At 44.8% G+C, this 17,264-nt stretch overlaps 1 protein-coding gene across 4 annotated transcripts in view; it reads left to right on the top strand.

Moving 5' to 3' along the window:
* The window catches only part of LOC135896136 (uncharacterized), a 56,217-nt gene that overhangs the window by 35,664 nt on the left and 3,289 nt on the right, over positions 1 to 17,264 (top strand). For all 4 annotated transcript variants that reach the window (XM_065424494.2, XM_070540601.1, XM_065424496.2 and 1 more), the window contains 5 exons: positions 522 to 763; positions 1,965 to 2,101; positions 9,836 to 9,950; positions 12,901 to 13,068; positions 15,975 to 16,106. In XM_065424494.2, coding sequence (XP_065280566.2) covers positions 522 to 763; positions 1,965 to 2,101; positions 9,836 to 9,950; positions 12,901 to 13,068; positions 15,975 to 16,106 — 794 coding nt within the window. The remainder of the gene's footprint in view (positions 1 to 521; positions 764 to 1,964; positions 2,102 to 9,835; positions 9,951 to 12,900; positions 13,069 to 15,974; positions 16,107 to 17,264) is intronic.

Genomic DNA, 17,264 nt, shown 5'->3' with positions numbered 1-17,264 from the left:
TGAGGAAATCTATTTCCTTTGCACTAAGGGATACTGATACCATGCTCACGCACATACTTCCCAGACGCGCAATCTTATCGGCTGCAATCATCTCTCGCGTAATCTGGCTGCCATCTTTGATCACAATCTTGCATTTCTTAAAGAATGACCGACATCCGGAACCTCTACAATGTATCCCAAGGTGTCCGGCGACTACTTTTGAAACGTTATAATCATGCTCCCTTAATCTTTCACATGACCTAGCGGCTTAAATATAGGGTGTTAGTCATGGGATGTACAAGCACCAGCTATGCACCAATTACGCTGCTAATATTTATGGCTTGTACAATTACCTCCAGTTATATTTTGTGAAACAAGTCGGGTCCTACAGCATGGCCTCCGAGATCCGGCGGAGCACGCGCGCGTGTGCCGCTGATTCTCGGAGGCCGTGCTCAGAGGTCTGAAAGGTAGGCACTTTAACGGGAAGTCTCCAAAACACAAAGTTGCTACGCATTCGTCGCTGTTCCGCTCGCTGTTCGCAGGCTCTGGGTACAAGTTCCTGAACGGCAGCACGACCAAGTACATGTTCAGCATCACTGAAGTCCTGTCTTCTCGTTCAACGTTTCTCGACAAAGCGACGCTGAGTGACACCGGAAGAGAGATACTGCAAATTCTACCACTGCGCGGTTTTGGCTTCCTCGGCGAAGTGTCACAGCGGAACCCGTTCGCGTCCATTCGCGGTTCACTGGCGAACTACGCTCAGTCGCTAACGTTTTTCTACGCGGTGAGTTTTGTTCGAGCATTGAACTAACGCGGTGGGCTGCTTTCTGAGCTTCGGCTCAGCCGCTAGACGAATTTTTTACGCTGGTACCGCAACGTTTTCAGCTGGCAATCTTCGATACATGGTCGAGTTGAAATAATCGATGCAGTATTGCGGCCCGCTTTGTGTGCGATTAGAACGAGGTAGTGTACTCTTGTATTCCTTTTAAGCACTGAGAGTAAAGTGGTACTGCTAAGCGGCAATAATCGTCAGGTTTGCCATATCTGCTACCCCACTGAACTTGGCGCGTTCGATTTTACCATAGTTATAGAGAGGTCACAGGATTCCATCTGTGAGGAACAAAGGTACTTCCGTCATTTTCAAAAGTGCAAATAACCTTCTCGAAACAACCATACTTGCAAGTTGCCACTGCTTTTGCATGTGTACATGTAGCATGTGTAAGCGGGAACACATTTGACGTGAATTGCGCCATTCAGGGCCCATGAAGCTCAAGGTTTAGCATACATTGCCGTCTGCTTACTGTTCGTTAAGGGAAGAAGAATAGGTTAACCATAGAAATATATAAAAATCTGTATTGTTGAATAAAAACAACAAACATGCTTTATACGTCATATCTTGAAGAACTCCTGGCGTAGCAGATGAGGTCGTTTAGTGAGATATTGCCGAAACATAATTGATAAGGAATATGCCCCTTATCTGAAACTGGAAAATCAAAGAGCCTGCAGTCGCTCTAGCTTTGCCGTGTCACGTGACGCGCGAGATCCCGTGCTCGATGCCTTAATTTTCTTCAATTTGCAGGATCGACAGCACCGCTAGATTTCATTGAATTGTGACAACACACCCCATCTGATCATGCTTCCCGCATTTGAGTTTGGAGGACAAGGTGACATTGCCGCTTCTCTATTGCCTACAGGCGACGAGCTGTCAAGCCCGCTGGCACTGAAAATTGGAAACGCGAGCTCTTGAAAAACAAAGTTTCTTAACCGCACCTCTAGGACGTGCAGGTTCGATAGGCAACTTTTTCAGCATGCACCATTCATGAACGTACATGCAGCGAGCATTTGCCGCCGCCACTTTTCACCAATCAGTAGGCCTGGTACGTGGAAAAAAATAATCTGAAATATGAAAAGTTACGCCAGTTGCTCGATGCAGATTATTCTTGTTGTGATGAATGGAGCGAAGAATTCATTCCACTTCTTCGCAGCGATTCACGGAAGTCCTCAGAGGGCTTGGCGTTGCCAAAGGCGAAGTCATCAACTTCTTGGCTTTCAAACCAGTCAATCTGGCCTCGAGGGCGGCCTCTTATGAGAGACTCTTGGAAAGCCTTAACAACATCCCCAGGTAAGCAATACTTCCCGAATCAGTAATGCTGCTTGATTCAATTGTTCAACTGCACCCTACAGCACTAATACATATTCAAATGATTCAGCACAAGAACGAAACATGAGCCTAAACTTTAAAAATTTTATGAATGATGTACTTACGTCATAAGAATAAAATGAAGGAATGTATCTTGTAGCACGACCATGAAAAGGCTCAGCGCGTCAGCAGGATAATTCTAATAAGGGTCCCGGTTAGGCACGTTTGGGCCTGAAGAGTTGTTTGTACACTAGAAGATTTAGATCATGCGAAGCGTGATGCAAACGGCTCCTCGTGAAGCTAAGTGTTACGTATCACTGATGATACGATGATACGTGCATTACGTTCCTTCGTATAAGCAACACTACCACCAGCAAAGCGTTATAATAGAGATGCTGCGTTCCTTCATGTAATGCGCATTTTTTTAGTTGAGGAAGGACTGTTGTAAATGCTAAGAAACAAAGAACTTTCTACGGTAGCGAGTCTATACACAATTAAAAACATGACAACGCGTATCTTCAGCCTGATGCAGAACAGCTAACTACGACCGAGCGCACATGGCCTGCTACAGATGTTGAGAGAAAGCGCATTATTGCCATACTGCAAATATTACACGTGCAACGCTTTAGAAAAAGCTACCTTTCTTTTGCAAGAGAAGAGCGCCATAGTTTTTCAGCAAGCGCTTCGCGTAACACAAAGCTCTCAGCCCGAACGGCATGTGTTCATAGGCCGCTTTTCTCAACGAACCATTTTATTTCCTAATCGGGAGCTGCCACGTCACTGTTATCGCTAGCACCGCCGCTCATTGCTACGCATAACAAAAAGAATGCGAAATGAAAGTCAGCGTAGCAAATGGTGCAGCAGCTGTTCATAGCTGCAAGGCCACCGTCACTCGCTCTTGCGGCTAACTGTGACATAACGAAATGCGAAAAGGATAAATCGTTAACAATGCGAAAAAGAACTTGCTGTGGCCTTACCACTAAACGGCGACGAAGCAGACGCTGGCAGGAGAACCCAACAACGATCCTCAGGCGCATTTCTGTACAGAAAGATGTGTGCTTCAGGTAAGATAATTTATTTTATGACATTTGACACCCATTTTATGACAATATTGCCTATTCTGTAAGGACCTAGAACGAGATTACGGCAGTGGGTAAATTACACTGTGCTTACCTCAATTCATATTAGGAATCTAGAGCCTACTGGCACACCAAGATTGTACAAGGTTAAGGTTCTGTAACAAAGCATCTGCTTCAGTGGCGTTAATAATGGTGTGGCAAAATGACCCCGTCATAATCGAGAATTTGAATTTGGCAAGACCATCGATACTATATATTGGCAAAAAAGGCACCATAAGAACTGACCTTTGAGAAGTGCATGAGGCTATCGGAAGAACGGAAGTCTGCTCTCAATTGTTAGAAAAAAATTACGTGCACTTCAGGAAGGATGAAGTCATTTTCATGTGTCAAGGTTTAAATTTAAGTTTTCTTGACAGCACTCGGCGACCGACTTTGTCAAATGTTTCTCCTGGAGCCGAGCGGAGGTGGTACTGTTCAATTACAAACTGGTTCCTTACCCACCCCAGAGTTCATGAATCATCTGTATCCGAAATCATATGCGAGTGACGTGTGCCGCGTGTGCCAGCGGTAGAGGGCCACCCTGACGCACATCTTATGGTATTGCGCCAAGTTTCCCGACGAAGCTTCGACAAGTAGAACGATTCCGCCGCGACCCGCGGCTGCGGCGGAATGCTACGACCATGAAACCAAAACCTGGGCCGTCCATCAGATCTCGGCGGTTCTTGAAAGACAAAGGCCGAGCGAAACCGACGGAACGTTGCCCCTCAGGACGACCGACCTCGGGAGTAACACGCGCTGGAGTTGAGTAAAGACCACCCGCTGTGAAGACGCCAGGCCCAGCGTCGCGGCGCCATTTAGTCATGTCGTTCTGCAGGCGACTAAATAAAGTTATCTCTCTCTCCTGGACCACGAAAGTAGCCTTAATTGATTGGTTACAGGCAAGGTTATGACAAAGAACAGCTCATTCGCAAGAGAGGCTCATAGGAAATCCATAGTATGTCGAGAGGAAAAAATTGTGACAGAAATCGATCTAGCGGTTACTGCCGATGGTTACATGATTAGCATTCGAACAAAGTAGCGACGCACAGTAATTCCGAAGTCAGCTTACTTGACATCTGTAGCGGTCATCTTAAGACTTCCGTTGCTTCGGCTGTATGTGACGTTCTCAAGTATGTTGCCCCTTCGCTAAGACACTCGCTTGCCAAGATAGCCCATGAGCACGGCGGCATGATGACGACTGTATGAGGCCGACGCTGTGACGACGCTTCAAGGACGAAGACGAAATGATATCAAAGCAATGAGAAAGGCAGCATGACGATGGCACGACGCCAATAATATCGCAATCATTAGATTGTCATTGGCATAGAATAAATGAGGAATGGCATGATGACGTCAGCGTGACGACGACATGAAAACAACGTGATGACGACGAGCGTTGACAACGTTTGCATGACGATGACAATCTCACGACCACGACAGCATGACGACGATGATGTGACAACGAACGCATGATAGCGACTGTCTGATGACAACGCAATGAAGACGATTACATGATAACGGTGGCACAATCACCACTGATTGATAACATCAGGGTTGCGACAGAGCGAAGAACGATTGACGTTAATGGATCGACGAAGATGATATGGCAATGACGGCATTACGAGGGTCAGATAACGAAGCTGCGATTGACGACGACCCGATGACGACGATTACATGGCAACAGCGGCATAATCAGGATTGATTGACGCCGTCGTGGTTACGGCAGAATGAAGAACAAGGATTGCCGGTGGTGGAACAACGAAGCTGATATCACGACAATGGGAACAGAATGAGACCAATGGAAACGGAGATGGCATTTACGACAACGCAATGTCTACGACAGCATGGCAAGAGTGGCTTAATCACGATTGGTTGCCGACACCACGGTTACGACAAAATGAATGTGGATTGATGTCGATGGAAAGAAAAAGATATGACGACGACGCCATGACGAGGGTCGGATGACGAAGCTGGGATTACGATGATGAAATGGCCACGATAGTGTCACGGCCCAACCAGCCGCCCCCGCCCGCCCTGGCCGCTGTATCTTTAAAGCCTTCTGCGACAGGAACAGAGTTCACAGTGTGCTGTGCTTTAGCGGCTTGATTCGCGTTGATGCGTGAGGCAGCACGAAGGCCAATTCGATCGCGACTGCTACCGCGCTTCCTCACTCCAGCGTTGTGACAGTGAGTTTCCGCGATCATCGAGTCACATGTGCTCGAATCTGCTTGTGCGCGCGTGACGCAGCGCTTGTTAATTTAGTTGTATGCCTATGTTTGCAATTCATGATTACATATATCATTCAATGTTACCAACTAGCCAAAACCAGTACCCTTCAATGTTTAGAACTTTACACGGCAGATAAACTATCCTTACTTTGTATACAGTCCGCTAATTTGCTATCGCAATCGATGCTTTTGTCATGCCTCATTCATAAATTGATTATTCTGTGTTTCTTGGGTTGCATACATAATCAGTCTAACACTTTCATGTATTTTGTCTCATGATCGAAGTGCAGTGGTTGTGCAGTTATCCTGAGTGAGTGTTGTTTTTTTTTCATGCCTGCTTTATGTAATTACTGTTGTTCTACTCAGATTTTTATGGCGGGAATTTATGGCCCTACACGGCTCTTTATATTCCCTACTAAAATCTAATGCAAACTCGAACAGCTCCAAGAGAATCGATATTGCTTTTGTTTCGGGCTTCTTTCTATGCCTTGAGGGGAAAATAAAAAAAAAATTCGCAAGTACCTGTTGACCAGAATGACCCTCTGAGTTGCACCCACTGTCGTGGTATTGGCAGCATCAGATATGGCGTGAAGAAAATAATTATGTGTTTTGTTTACAACTGTGCTTTATATTCTGTTTTGGCGTATGTAACTGAACAAAAATAACAAAAATATTATCAATCAACATCCCTAAATCAACTGACAATGGTTCAAGTGGGTCACGATTCCCTGAAGGATAAAGTTCCGCATCCCGCATTGACAAAAAAATGCTCGCAATTTAAGGCACTTCGAAAGAGAACTGTCTACCGCCCGGAACACGTATTTGGATCGTAATGGTAACTATAAAATTGTTTATTATATTCACCGAAACGAGCACCTTGTACTCCAAAGACAAACAACTACGTTTGAATTCGGGTTTGAAGTGAAGCAAAAATTATAAGTGGCGTCGCCCGACGGTGAAACAGTGCGACCAAAAGATGAACCTTCACGTAAAGAGAAGGCCGCGCGGTGAGAGTTATATTGCTTGGACACCCTGTTGCACTGTCTGAAATCTTATTTTATGCGCTCCTGCTAACTTGGACTCTGTGGGTAGAGAGACCTAGGTCTCAATGATGCTGTCCCCAAACAAAGTTTATTCCTCCTCCTCTGCGAACCTTTCTGCTACTAACATTCTGCATTTCTACGTGCTTTCCAGGAAAACCACTGCCCACTTGGACACTTCGAATGGAAGCTTTTCTCATGCGCTACAACACTGAAAGCTCTTAACCCATTAGGGACCTGTTTCTTTTTTTTTCTTGCTATCTTGAAATAAATCTAATATATTAACTTACCTTTATACTAATAAATCGCATGCAAAAAATTATTACTCTTGCCTAATTAGTTTTTGAAATATAGCCCGTGACCATATGGTCACGCTGGGCCCTTACGCTACAGCAAAATACGCGAAGTGAAAAACATTTATTTCATGCCATGAAACGCCACAAAAAACATACATAGCGAATAGTCGAGCACTTATTTAGTGTGATATGGTTTAAATCATGGAATACACATGTCGACGTCATACTTTGTGCGTTTTGGGTGCACCGCGTTGTTGTAATTATCTCATGCACACTTCCACCTCTTGCCATTAAGTATTGGCGCAACAAAGTGGGCCATTTGGTCATACCCAGTACCAGTCAGGACATCACCAGTCTTTCAGATTCTGCATTGACCAGGCCCTCTAGGCTTATTGTCCCATCGCATCAGGTAGCTTTGTGCAATTTGCCTGCGGAATTCCACATGCGTGACGTTGAACCCTGTGCTACGAATTAGCGTCCAAGTGTTGCTGATAGATACATCACAAAGTCAAGTGAAAATCGGCCACCACCAGTTTTTGCCACGGATTGCAAACCTGTAGGCACCTACATTTGCATCGATCTGGTCCGTGCCTCCCATAAATCTTGTGCTGAGCAACAGTGTTTGGACGGGCCTCCTTGATTCGATTCTTTTGAACACGAGAGTACCTGTCTGCAGATGACATTGACTCTACGCCTTGAATGGTGCTTACGATCGTTACTACAGAATTGTCCATCCAGCGGACAACAATTATCCTATTGTCGCTCAGCACGGGCTCTTCGTGCTTGCGAGGTTGGCGCTTGACGAATTCTGGTCGAGCGATAGGACATTCTTTGGGAACACGGTTCTGCTTCACTGTGCCCGTGTCTTCGTAGCCCTGTTCCTTGAGATGCCTGAGTAGCTTCATGCTTGTGAATAAATTATCAAAATAGAAAAAAGGAAGGCTGTGCGTCTCTGCTGCGAGTTCACCCCACATTTGAAGAAGTGGCGCCGCTGCTTTTCCGAAGTTGTTTTCATATTTTTAGATGTTCCGAGATCCTCTGCTTGCCTTGATACCCTTTGAGGTTTACAAGGTATCCGTTCTTGGCATTTAGCCGCCATACTATATGCCCGAAGCGGATAGGCTTTCCGCGTATGAACTGTTTCCAGTCATGACGACCGTAATACTCAATCATACTTTCTTCAAAGCGCAGGAGACGCACAGGTTGAAAGTGCTCCAGAAATCTTGTTTTCAATAGTGCCATCAATGGGCGCAACTTTGCCAAATTGTCACTTAGTGTTAGGCTTGCATTTCGCTCCGTGCAGGAATCACATTGTCTGTATGAAGCGATTTCTTCGCATACCATTCTAGGTCATCGTGTTGCACATATCCGTGCCGCTGTCCCGATGGCACTTTTTCCCTGGCAAGCGGTTATACCCGGAAAAAACAAGTACTCCAAGAAAACTTATCTTAATTCTTCTTTGGTAACCTTTAGATCAGGCATATTCAAAATAACGTTTCTTGTTTGTTCGACTAACAGCTCCACGACGGCTTCGTCAAAAAAGAGTTCGAACAACTCAACAGCTGAAAAGTCCCTTTAAGCAGCAAAGTTTGGGTCGGGAAATATGCCAAGGCTTTTCTGGAGATCACCCTTCGTCCACTTAGAAGCAGTGGACAATTTCGCAGGAATGGCCGAATGAACTGCAGCAGAAGGCACCTCTGATGTTCCGTCACTTTGCTCGCCGGGGTCGTTGTGGTCAGATTCGCATCCACCAATGCTGCGTCCGTCGGAGAAAACAGCTTCAGCGCCGGCTCATAGCTGCCACCCGCTTAGATTGTCAATGAGCCTGTCTAAGTCTTCATCGGCCGAGTGTTCATCCAAATAGGTGCTAGCCTATATCGAGCTGCCAGATCTGGCAGCTCGATATAAATCACTGACACATCGTGATCTTCCTCTTCGAGTATCTTCGCTATTTCTTCCAACATCTACCTATTCAGACAATAAAATAACAAATAACCACTGTGGGATCGCGCCAGCAGCCATGCAAGAGATGAGAATGCAGTTTGAAAAAAAAAAGTTTGGTATCCTAAAGTCCAAGCGTGACCATATGGCAACGCACAAGATAACGTACTCGTTCATGGATAAATCAAACATAATTCTTTCCCAAATGCTCATCGGAGGTCACACATTCAAAGAGCAATATGGAGGTAACGATATCCAACAATTGCTTAAGCAAGTAGTGAAGGAAGAAAACGCTTAACCTTTGGAGAGATGCATCGCAACGCTACTCGCATAGCAACACTTATTCCCGCCTCTGCGAGGGGCTTCCACAAAACGACTGACAGCTGCTGACACTTGGTATCCATAAAGGGGACTCTAATCTGTCAATCGGCATGTCAAAGGCGATTTTGGTGCCGTTTTGTTAATCTTAATTAATTGAAATCCACTGTGCAGACTAACGTGACCATACGGTCACGCTGGTCCTTAATGGGTTAAAACCGGTAGACAGTCCCTTTAGGAGCATATGCTAGCTAATCTTGATGCTGGGCATATTATAGAATTGCATTCACGTCGTCTGTTTGTACAAATACAGTTTTAGCTGTTCATTGCAATTTCATTAATGTTCATGGCTACACAATATTTTCAGGGCTATACATACAACGATATGTCTTGCATGTGCCCTGTTCGTTTCACCAGCTTTGCATATACTGTGACATATCTTCTGCATGCGTATTTGGTCGTTTTCCTGCACAATGTTTTATTTGATTTTCCGATTGGTCGTACGCCTTGGCAGGCTCATGTTATTCTTTATTTATCGTTATTCATACGTACGATCTCGCGCCTGTCTATGCTACCTTGGGGCCTCTTCCTGCATATCACTGTGACTGCGTATTCTTATTTGCCAACCACAATGGTTTGAATTGTAATGGCTGTTTGCTCATAGTAAGCAGCCCTTGCGAGCCAAAAGAGTTGCAAGTTACACCCCTGTTCTTTAAGACAGGAACGGTGACATTTTGCAAAAATTATAAAAATGCACTATCATGCTGTTTTACAGTGATCACCTCCACCTCGTGATGCTCCTCACCATCACGACCGAAACAGACCTGCTGGTCCAGCCGTCTTCTTCCTGGGACAAGCACTGCCTTGCTTCTGACTCCGAACCGACAATAGTGGGTCACTATTCAAGTTTGCTCACAACTCAAATTTGGGTCAGACAGTTAATCTTGCCCGCTCCGCCGTCACACTTTTCCTACAGAAATTATCTATCTATCTATCTATCTATCTATCTATCTATCTATCTATCTATCTATCTATCTATCTATCTATCTATCTATCTATCTATCTATCTATCTATCTATCTATCTATCTATCTATCTATCTATATGTCTACATCTCACTCACTATATGTGTGTGTGTGTGTGCTTGTGTGTGTGTGCGCGTTTGTGCGTGCGCATGTGTGTGTGTACGTGCGCGTATGTGTGTGCGTGTGCTTATGTGTGTGCGCGTGCGTGCGTGCGTGTGCGTGTGTGTGCGTGTGTGCGTGTGGGGGGGAGGCCGAGTGTGTATCAGATTGAGAAATTTGTACAGTACAATCAAAGTCTCTATATGGCTTTCATAGGTTATGGAAATTCATTTGCTTCAATAGAGATACAAGCAGTCAGAGAGGCACCACTTAATCAAGTATAGGAGGCATACGTGAATGTCTTGGTAAATACATACAAACGCTTCAGAACTACCATAATTCTCCACAAAAAAGTACAAAAATACCTATTAGAAATGGTGTCGGGCACTGAGACACACTATCGCCAGTGGTATTCACTGCACGTTTAAAAACAATAACGAAGCCATAACACTGGGGGACAATTAGGAGCAAGGATCAACAGCGAAAATCTCAACAACTTCCGGTTAGCAGATGACACTGGACTGCTCAGCAACACTAGGGATGAATTGCAAGAAAGGATTGAGGACCTTGAGTGAGAAAGTGCAAGAGTAGGATAGAAGAATACTATGCAGGAGACAAAGGTAATGTTGAATAGCTGGCAAGGAAATAGGAATTTGGGATCTGCAGTCAGCCTCCAGAGTTTGTGCAGGAGTGCTTTTATCTACGTCATTTACTCACACGGGACCCTTGGCGTGAGAAGGAAATTTAAGGGAAGAATAAAAAGGGGCTGAACCACATACTGCAGGCATTGTCAACTTCTAACTTTGAGCTTACTGCTGTCGTTGAAGCGAAATGTGTACAATTTTTGCATTCTATCGGGGATCACGTATGGGGCAGAAACCTAGAAGTTAACAAAGTTAACTGTTGAACATGTGCGCAGGTTCCGCTCCTACCTGGCCGACATGTCTCGTATTCGTTCACATTCAAGTTGCCTTTATCTTGCTGTCTTGCAGTCTTATCTTGCTTTATCTTATCTTGCAGTTCAGTTACACCTAACAGTTATTTCGCAATACCATGCACTTCCACGGAGTTATATGAACCTAATTCGGAGCACTTACAGCAATTCTTTTCACGGGACCCTTACGCGAGGGTCCAAACGAATTAGGTGCGGTGGCGAAAGCCGCGGCTTTTATAGCTGTCTGGAGTGGCGGTGAACCAGCGTAATCAATTAACACACTTCGCTGCATCACGAATATATGCACACGTAGACAGGAAACAAAAAACGTCTCCTTACAAGCTCGGCCATCTGTATGTCCTGCTGTAAGCAAATATGCGTTTCATATAGGTATGTTTGGGCTTTCGTTTTCAACAAGTTTCTTCTCAAATTTCCCGGTTGAGGTGTTTTAGGCTTCTTGTTATGGCAGCTTTCCTGCTCATATAAATTTGATAAAAGGTCTTGCTTCCAGCTGTCTTTTCACTTTCCATATTGTACATATGACTCGAAATACAGCAATACCTTTAAATTTGTCTTCAACGATCTGTCGTAAACTTAATTATTGCCTGCGCCATTGAAAGGGGCAAGCACCTTTAGACAATGTGGACAATACGTCTTCCAGCATTGTTCAGCAATATCCCGAAACAAGTTGGATTCTTTATAACTGTATAAGCCAGTTCGTGATATAAAAGGCGCGTTGTTTTTTTTTTCACATGAAAAATTTTTTTTAAAAATCAGCTGTGGTAGATAAACTCTAGTCATTGAGCTGCATTACTCAAAGCGGCTGACATCACTTGCATGAAAAATCGATATGCATATTCGACTCAATAAGAAAAATTCACAAATTATTTCTTATTAAATACTGTACGGCGCACATTGCAATCTACGATGTGCAACCGGTGAGTTCGCAAGATGCATTCGAATGGAACAAACTTGCAGGATGACAACAGTTTTAAAATAATAATTTCCAAAATGTGCAATGAAATACCCGCGCGTACCGGTTACTTTTGTTCTTCATTGCATAAAACGGCGAAATGTTTAAAAAGTAAGCGCAGCAATAGTTCATTAATACCGCAACTTTCACTGCACATGTCACTAAACCCGTGTGAAACGTATAATTTGCTCCAAGTTAATATGCTTTAAATATCAGTGGCTACAATATACAAATTGCAATGTGGCACCAAAAGTGATAATTTAAGATGTTTGTTAGTAATTTTAGTTAATTACTTCATGATGCATTTTGGATTATCATGGGTGTAATGTACGCCGCTTCGAGCAATCCGGCTAAGGACTGAAGTGCCACTGTCTGACACAGGTGACTCTTAAAAATTCTATATGGACTGAAAAACAAGACACCTCGTATGCTTACATTTTGATTTCACCACCCCTACCTTTAATAGGTGAGCTTCGTCGAAGTCTACTTTCCCCTTTGCGTGGATGGCTGTCGGGCCGAGTAATAACTAAAGCCTGGGCTTAATCCAAATAAGTCGTAATTAGAGGTAACGAATTGATCAGCCGATATGTCTTATTGCCGACGTTCTGTAATGGCTTTTTAAGCACGGCCTGATGCTTGAGGCTGGGATTGTCACGGCAGCCAGACGCCTCAAATCAATAACTACCACAGGAGCAAGCCATGTGTGTACGCAGCAGCATGTATCAGCATGTATAAGTAGAAGCTATCGCTTCTTTTTCAGACATCCTCCGCTGGTTGCTGAAATATATATATATATATTTACTGCCGCAGAAAGAAGCCGTGGAACTCATTGCCAAAGTAAAGTCGCCGGTTTTCACCTTCGCATTGACGCTGAGTCTGCGGTTTGACATCTTTGAAGACGTAATGGTGACGAGTCTGGGGACCACGGAGCTCAAAGCTATTGGCAGCACCGATCATCGCTCTGTTGGCTACGAAGGCGTAAGTGCCCGCTCGTCTTTGTCCTGCCATCTATCCATCCTCGTGGACGTAGTGTTTATGTATTGCCAGCATTATAACGGAGAATCCGGTATTAAGCCCCGATGCAAGCACAGAGCTAGGTCAAGGACGCAGTGTAGGTGCACAAAGCGTTTAATCATCTCGTTGCCATCAATTTTCAAGAAAATGTGGACTTTGAGTAAGACGCACCATCAGTGACGACAAAAAGAAAACGAACTGCCAGTGCATTTCATGTCCACGGGATGACGTGATAATTCAGAATCATGAGTGAAAGTAGTCAGCTCCCAAGTGATGTTAAACCTGTGTTTGTGAGTTTAGGCAAACGAATTCGTTTTTATCGGAACAAACCAAAGAATTGGCCTTGCCGGCCATCCGTTTGGAGATCATGTTCTGAACATGTAGGTATGCCATCAAGCAATTATTTTTTTTTTCAAGTTCGTAGGAAACCGGTTGACATGAAGAAGTCACTACAAAGCACTAAACATCGATTTTAACTGCTAGGTGGCACAAACGAAAATACACACACATACAAGCTGTGTGTGTGTGCGTGTGAAATCGAGTTGAATTATGAAGTTTTACGTGGAAACGACGATTTGATTATGCGGAACGCCGTGATGTGGGAGTCCCGATTAATTTTGACCAGCATGCCGGGCATCCTTAATGTGCCCCCAATGCAGGGAAAAAGCCGCACGGGGAAGGGGCATTTTTGCATTCAAACCCCATCGAAATGCGGCCCCCGCGGCCCGAATTTCATCTCGCGACCTCGTGCTTAGCAGCGCAACATCATAGCCGTTAAGCCGCCTCCCCCACAGGGGAGAGTGGGGTTTGCGTATGTGCGCAAATGTGGGTGTAATACGCACAAGTTGGGACGTTTTCCCAAATTTCGGAGACAGCTAAATGGCCTGTAACAATTAGAACTTCTGGCACTCTGGTATCTCGGGTTAATTTCGGTTTTTGGTATTTACCGCGTTGGATACTTTTGCGTCCCATTGTGACTCCTACAGTAATCACTGTGCCTGAGAGAGTGATTATATTTTACTGCATCAGTACAAACCTCTACATGTCTGAAATTATCTTCTAGTCGTCACCTCAACAGAATTCTCAAGCTGCACTTCGTTGCTTTTTCTTTCGCATGAAAATTACCCTCTGCACATAAAAGGACACCACTTGTCGTTTCTGCTAGATACGTGAGACCCTCTAGCTCAACTTTTTTAGATATTTTTGGGGGGAGAGACATTTTATTCATATTACAAAAATTACAAAACACATGTATACACACGATGGTGCCAGACTAGTGAAACTGAAAACGTGACCCTCTACCTAAATCTCCTACAAGATTCTCTACAAGAACATCTTGCTGGTGTTTGGTCCCTAAATCAAAGTGCCGGCTATTTATACATTTTCGATTTCATACCAACAGACTTATGCACCCATTGTGAGTTTAACGCACTAGCATTTCTGTCATAGAAGATCGATGGGATGGAGCGAGACGCATATAATAATGACGATGATAACGATGATTGTTATGATACTTATTGTGGTGGGCACCGGTATATCCATCCCCTTATAATCAAGCCCTCTTATGCAGCAAAGGAGTTAACAAAGAACTCACTACGCACAAAAGTGTAAAACTTCATCAAAGAGAATGGATTTGCCTGAGCAAAGGAAAGCAAGCTCATTCGATATTACAACACCGGAAACGTTAAGAAGCAGTAAATAACGCGGCCAGCATGAATTGCGTCCGAAAATACTTCGCATTGGAAAAAACAGTCTTCAATTTCACTACGGGAAAATTGAAGGGAAGCAACTCTCTATTCCACTTACATGTATGTTTAATAGCTTGAGAGAAAACATTATCGCGTATTCTATATCGGGGACGCGAGGCAGCCGCAGCTGGCTGCATGAAGCCGTTTGAGCGTGCAGCTGAGCATGTGTGGGCACTAAGGCACGCAAACGACGTGACTAAGCGCACGAGTGACGTTCATTGGCCTATTATGTTGCTTACGTACTTTACTATAATTATACATATAGTGGGGATTGTACGCTTTAATATTGCAGTCTCGCTCCGTACTCGTAGCGGGCTCACCAGGTGGGCGGCGGGAACTGACATGACCTTTGTCTTCCTGCCTGAGTCTCTCTACGTCAATTCTGTCCCCTACGTGTCGAGCGCGGCTGTACCATAGCCGAGCAACAGCTGAGTTTCCGAAAAAAAAATAATCTGCACACCTGTAAGTATGGTAACTTCTGATGAGCGCACATCTGTGTGCTTAACGGCTCATACCAACTATCGCAGAGCGCGCTCTTTCACACGCGACCACTCGCGCTCAGATCGGCAGACGTATACTGCCCGGCTATGCCACTCTAAGCGTGAACCGAGAGACTAAATTTAGCTTCGATATCCCCATGCGCGGCGCGACAACAGACCCTTCTGGGAACGGGACCTATGCATTATCGAATAATGGCTTCGTTCCTCTAAACGACCATACCTAGTAGTATGGTGGCAAGCACGTAAGTGACAAAAGTATATAAGGGTGCAACATGTTCTTGTTACATGCGGTTTTAGCCAGGGAACCCCCTACGCTGACTGAACGCGTAAAGACGGTCATCTTAGACGGTGTCGTCGCAAGATTCTGCAGAACATAGTGCGGCGCGTCGACCTGTTGAATCCAGCGCTCTCTTTCTTCCGCGTTTTTTGTTATTTGTTCTCAATACTATTATCATTGCATGACAAGTATATCAACACTCTTTTTCCAGTTATGCTAGGGGTGGCCGCGTTGATACTGCAGCGGTGAATTCAGTGATATGGCTTAACCTGATATTCGTTCTTGGTGTTCAATAGCAGCGCTTTCTGATCAACTATATAGCCAGTCGGCACGACACCGTTGCAGGAGTGCTACAAACTGCACGCTGGAATCCCCTTTCACCGGATTACGAATGTTGCCGTAGGAGAGTGTGCGTTCGCCCAGTACAAGCCCATGGAAATCGCCACTTTCGAGACTTCGGAGTCGGTCGAAGAAAAGGTGAAGTGACTGCCTTTAGAGGAAACATTAAGAGCTTTCACGCGCAACAACTAAACGGGCTGGCGAAGGCCACACGTGTCATGTCGTATATGTAACCAATAGCGGAGAGTCTTAGCTCGTCCGCGAACGTGTTAGCGCTTGCACAATAATAGGGAATTTTAGTGAGTCCGGTATTCCGGCAAGCGCGGGCGCTTTGCCGGTTGAGTGGAGGCGTAAACGTAGGTGGCCCGATTGGTGGCGCCAGCTGGTGGTGCAAAGCTCAACCACACAAACACAAAGCCAATTACTATATTCTGCTTAGCGGCGGGTGTAAATTTTCAACAACGGCGTAATCGTCCTCACCATTACGCCACTGCCGAAAATTTGCACCAGCAGCGAAGCAGGATATAGTGGGTTACTGCAATTTTAGCTCTGTGTTTGTCTCGTTAAACTCTACGCCATCAGGTGGCTGCACCGTTCCGGCCGCTAACGTTTACGGCCGCGCGAATCCGGAAATCTGCCCAAACCACACCCGTTTGCCGGAATAGCGGACAGGCACTCTAATAGCGCGATACCGAAGAGGTGTGCGGCAGCAGTAACGCCAGTGGCAACATCTTGTGGGGAAGAGCTTAACCAGCCAGCACGCAAAGCTAAAAGTGCGGCTGCTTGCGATATTCTACTTAACTGATGGTAGAAAACATTGCTAGTGACGTAATTGTTAACGTGCTGTGCTTTTGTGATTTTCATTCGGCAACAACACTCACGGGATAAACAAAGAAGAAAGAATTTCGAACGTACTGTAATTGAACAAAGTACCACGAGATGTCGCTACTACTTTTGCTGCCGCCGTGCAAGGCTCCCGTAGCCCAGTAATCCGTAAATGGCAAAAGATTTACATACCAGGTAAAGATCTCTAATATCGAAAGGGGTACACGTTTGTGCCTGTCTGTACGACCCGAATTGTTCCTTTAGCTCCACCGCTTTATTTCTTATTTGCCTGAGGCAGATAGCACAATTCTAACCCTTGATCTAATTATTCAACGAGGCGGCCATCACTTCTAAGAGAAATCAAAATGCTGACTTGAATAATTAGGATAATTACACTACTTAACGTTTTAATTATTACTTTACGACATATATTTAAATCTTAAGAATTGTAGCTAGTGAGTATGCAAGGCT

Source organism: Dermacentor albipictus, chromosome 6 (genome assembly GCF_038994185.2).
Source record: "Dermacentor albipictus isolate Rhodes 1998 colony chromosome 6, USDA_Dalb.pri_finalv2, whole genome shotgun sequence".
In the NCBI taxonomy this organism is placed as follows: Eukaryota; Metazoa; Arthropoda; class Arachnida; order Ixodida; family Ixodidae; genus Dermacentor; species Dermacentor albipictus.
This window is presented reverse-complemented; position numbering and strand designations above follow the sequence as displayed.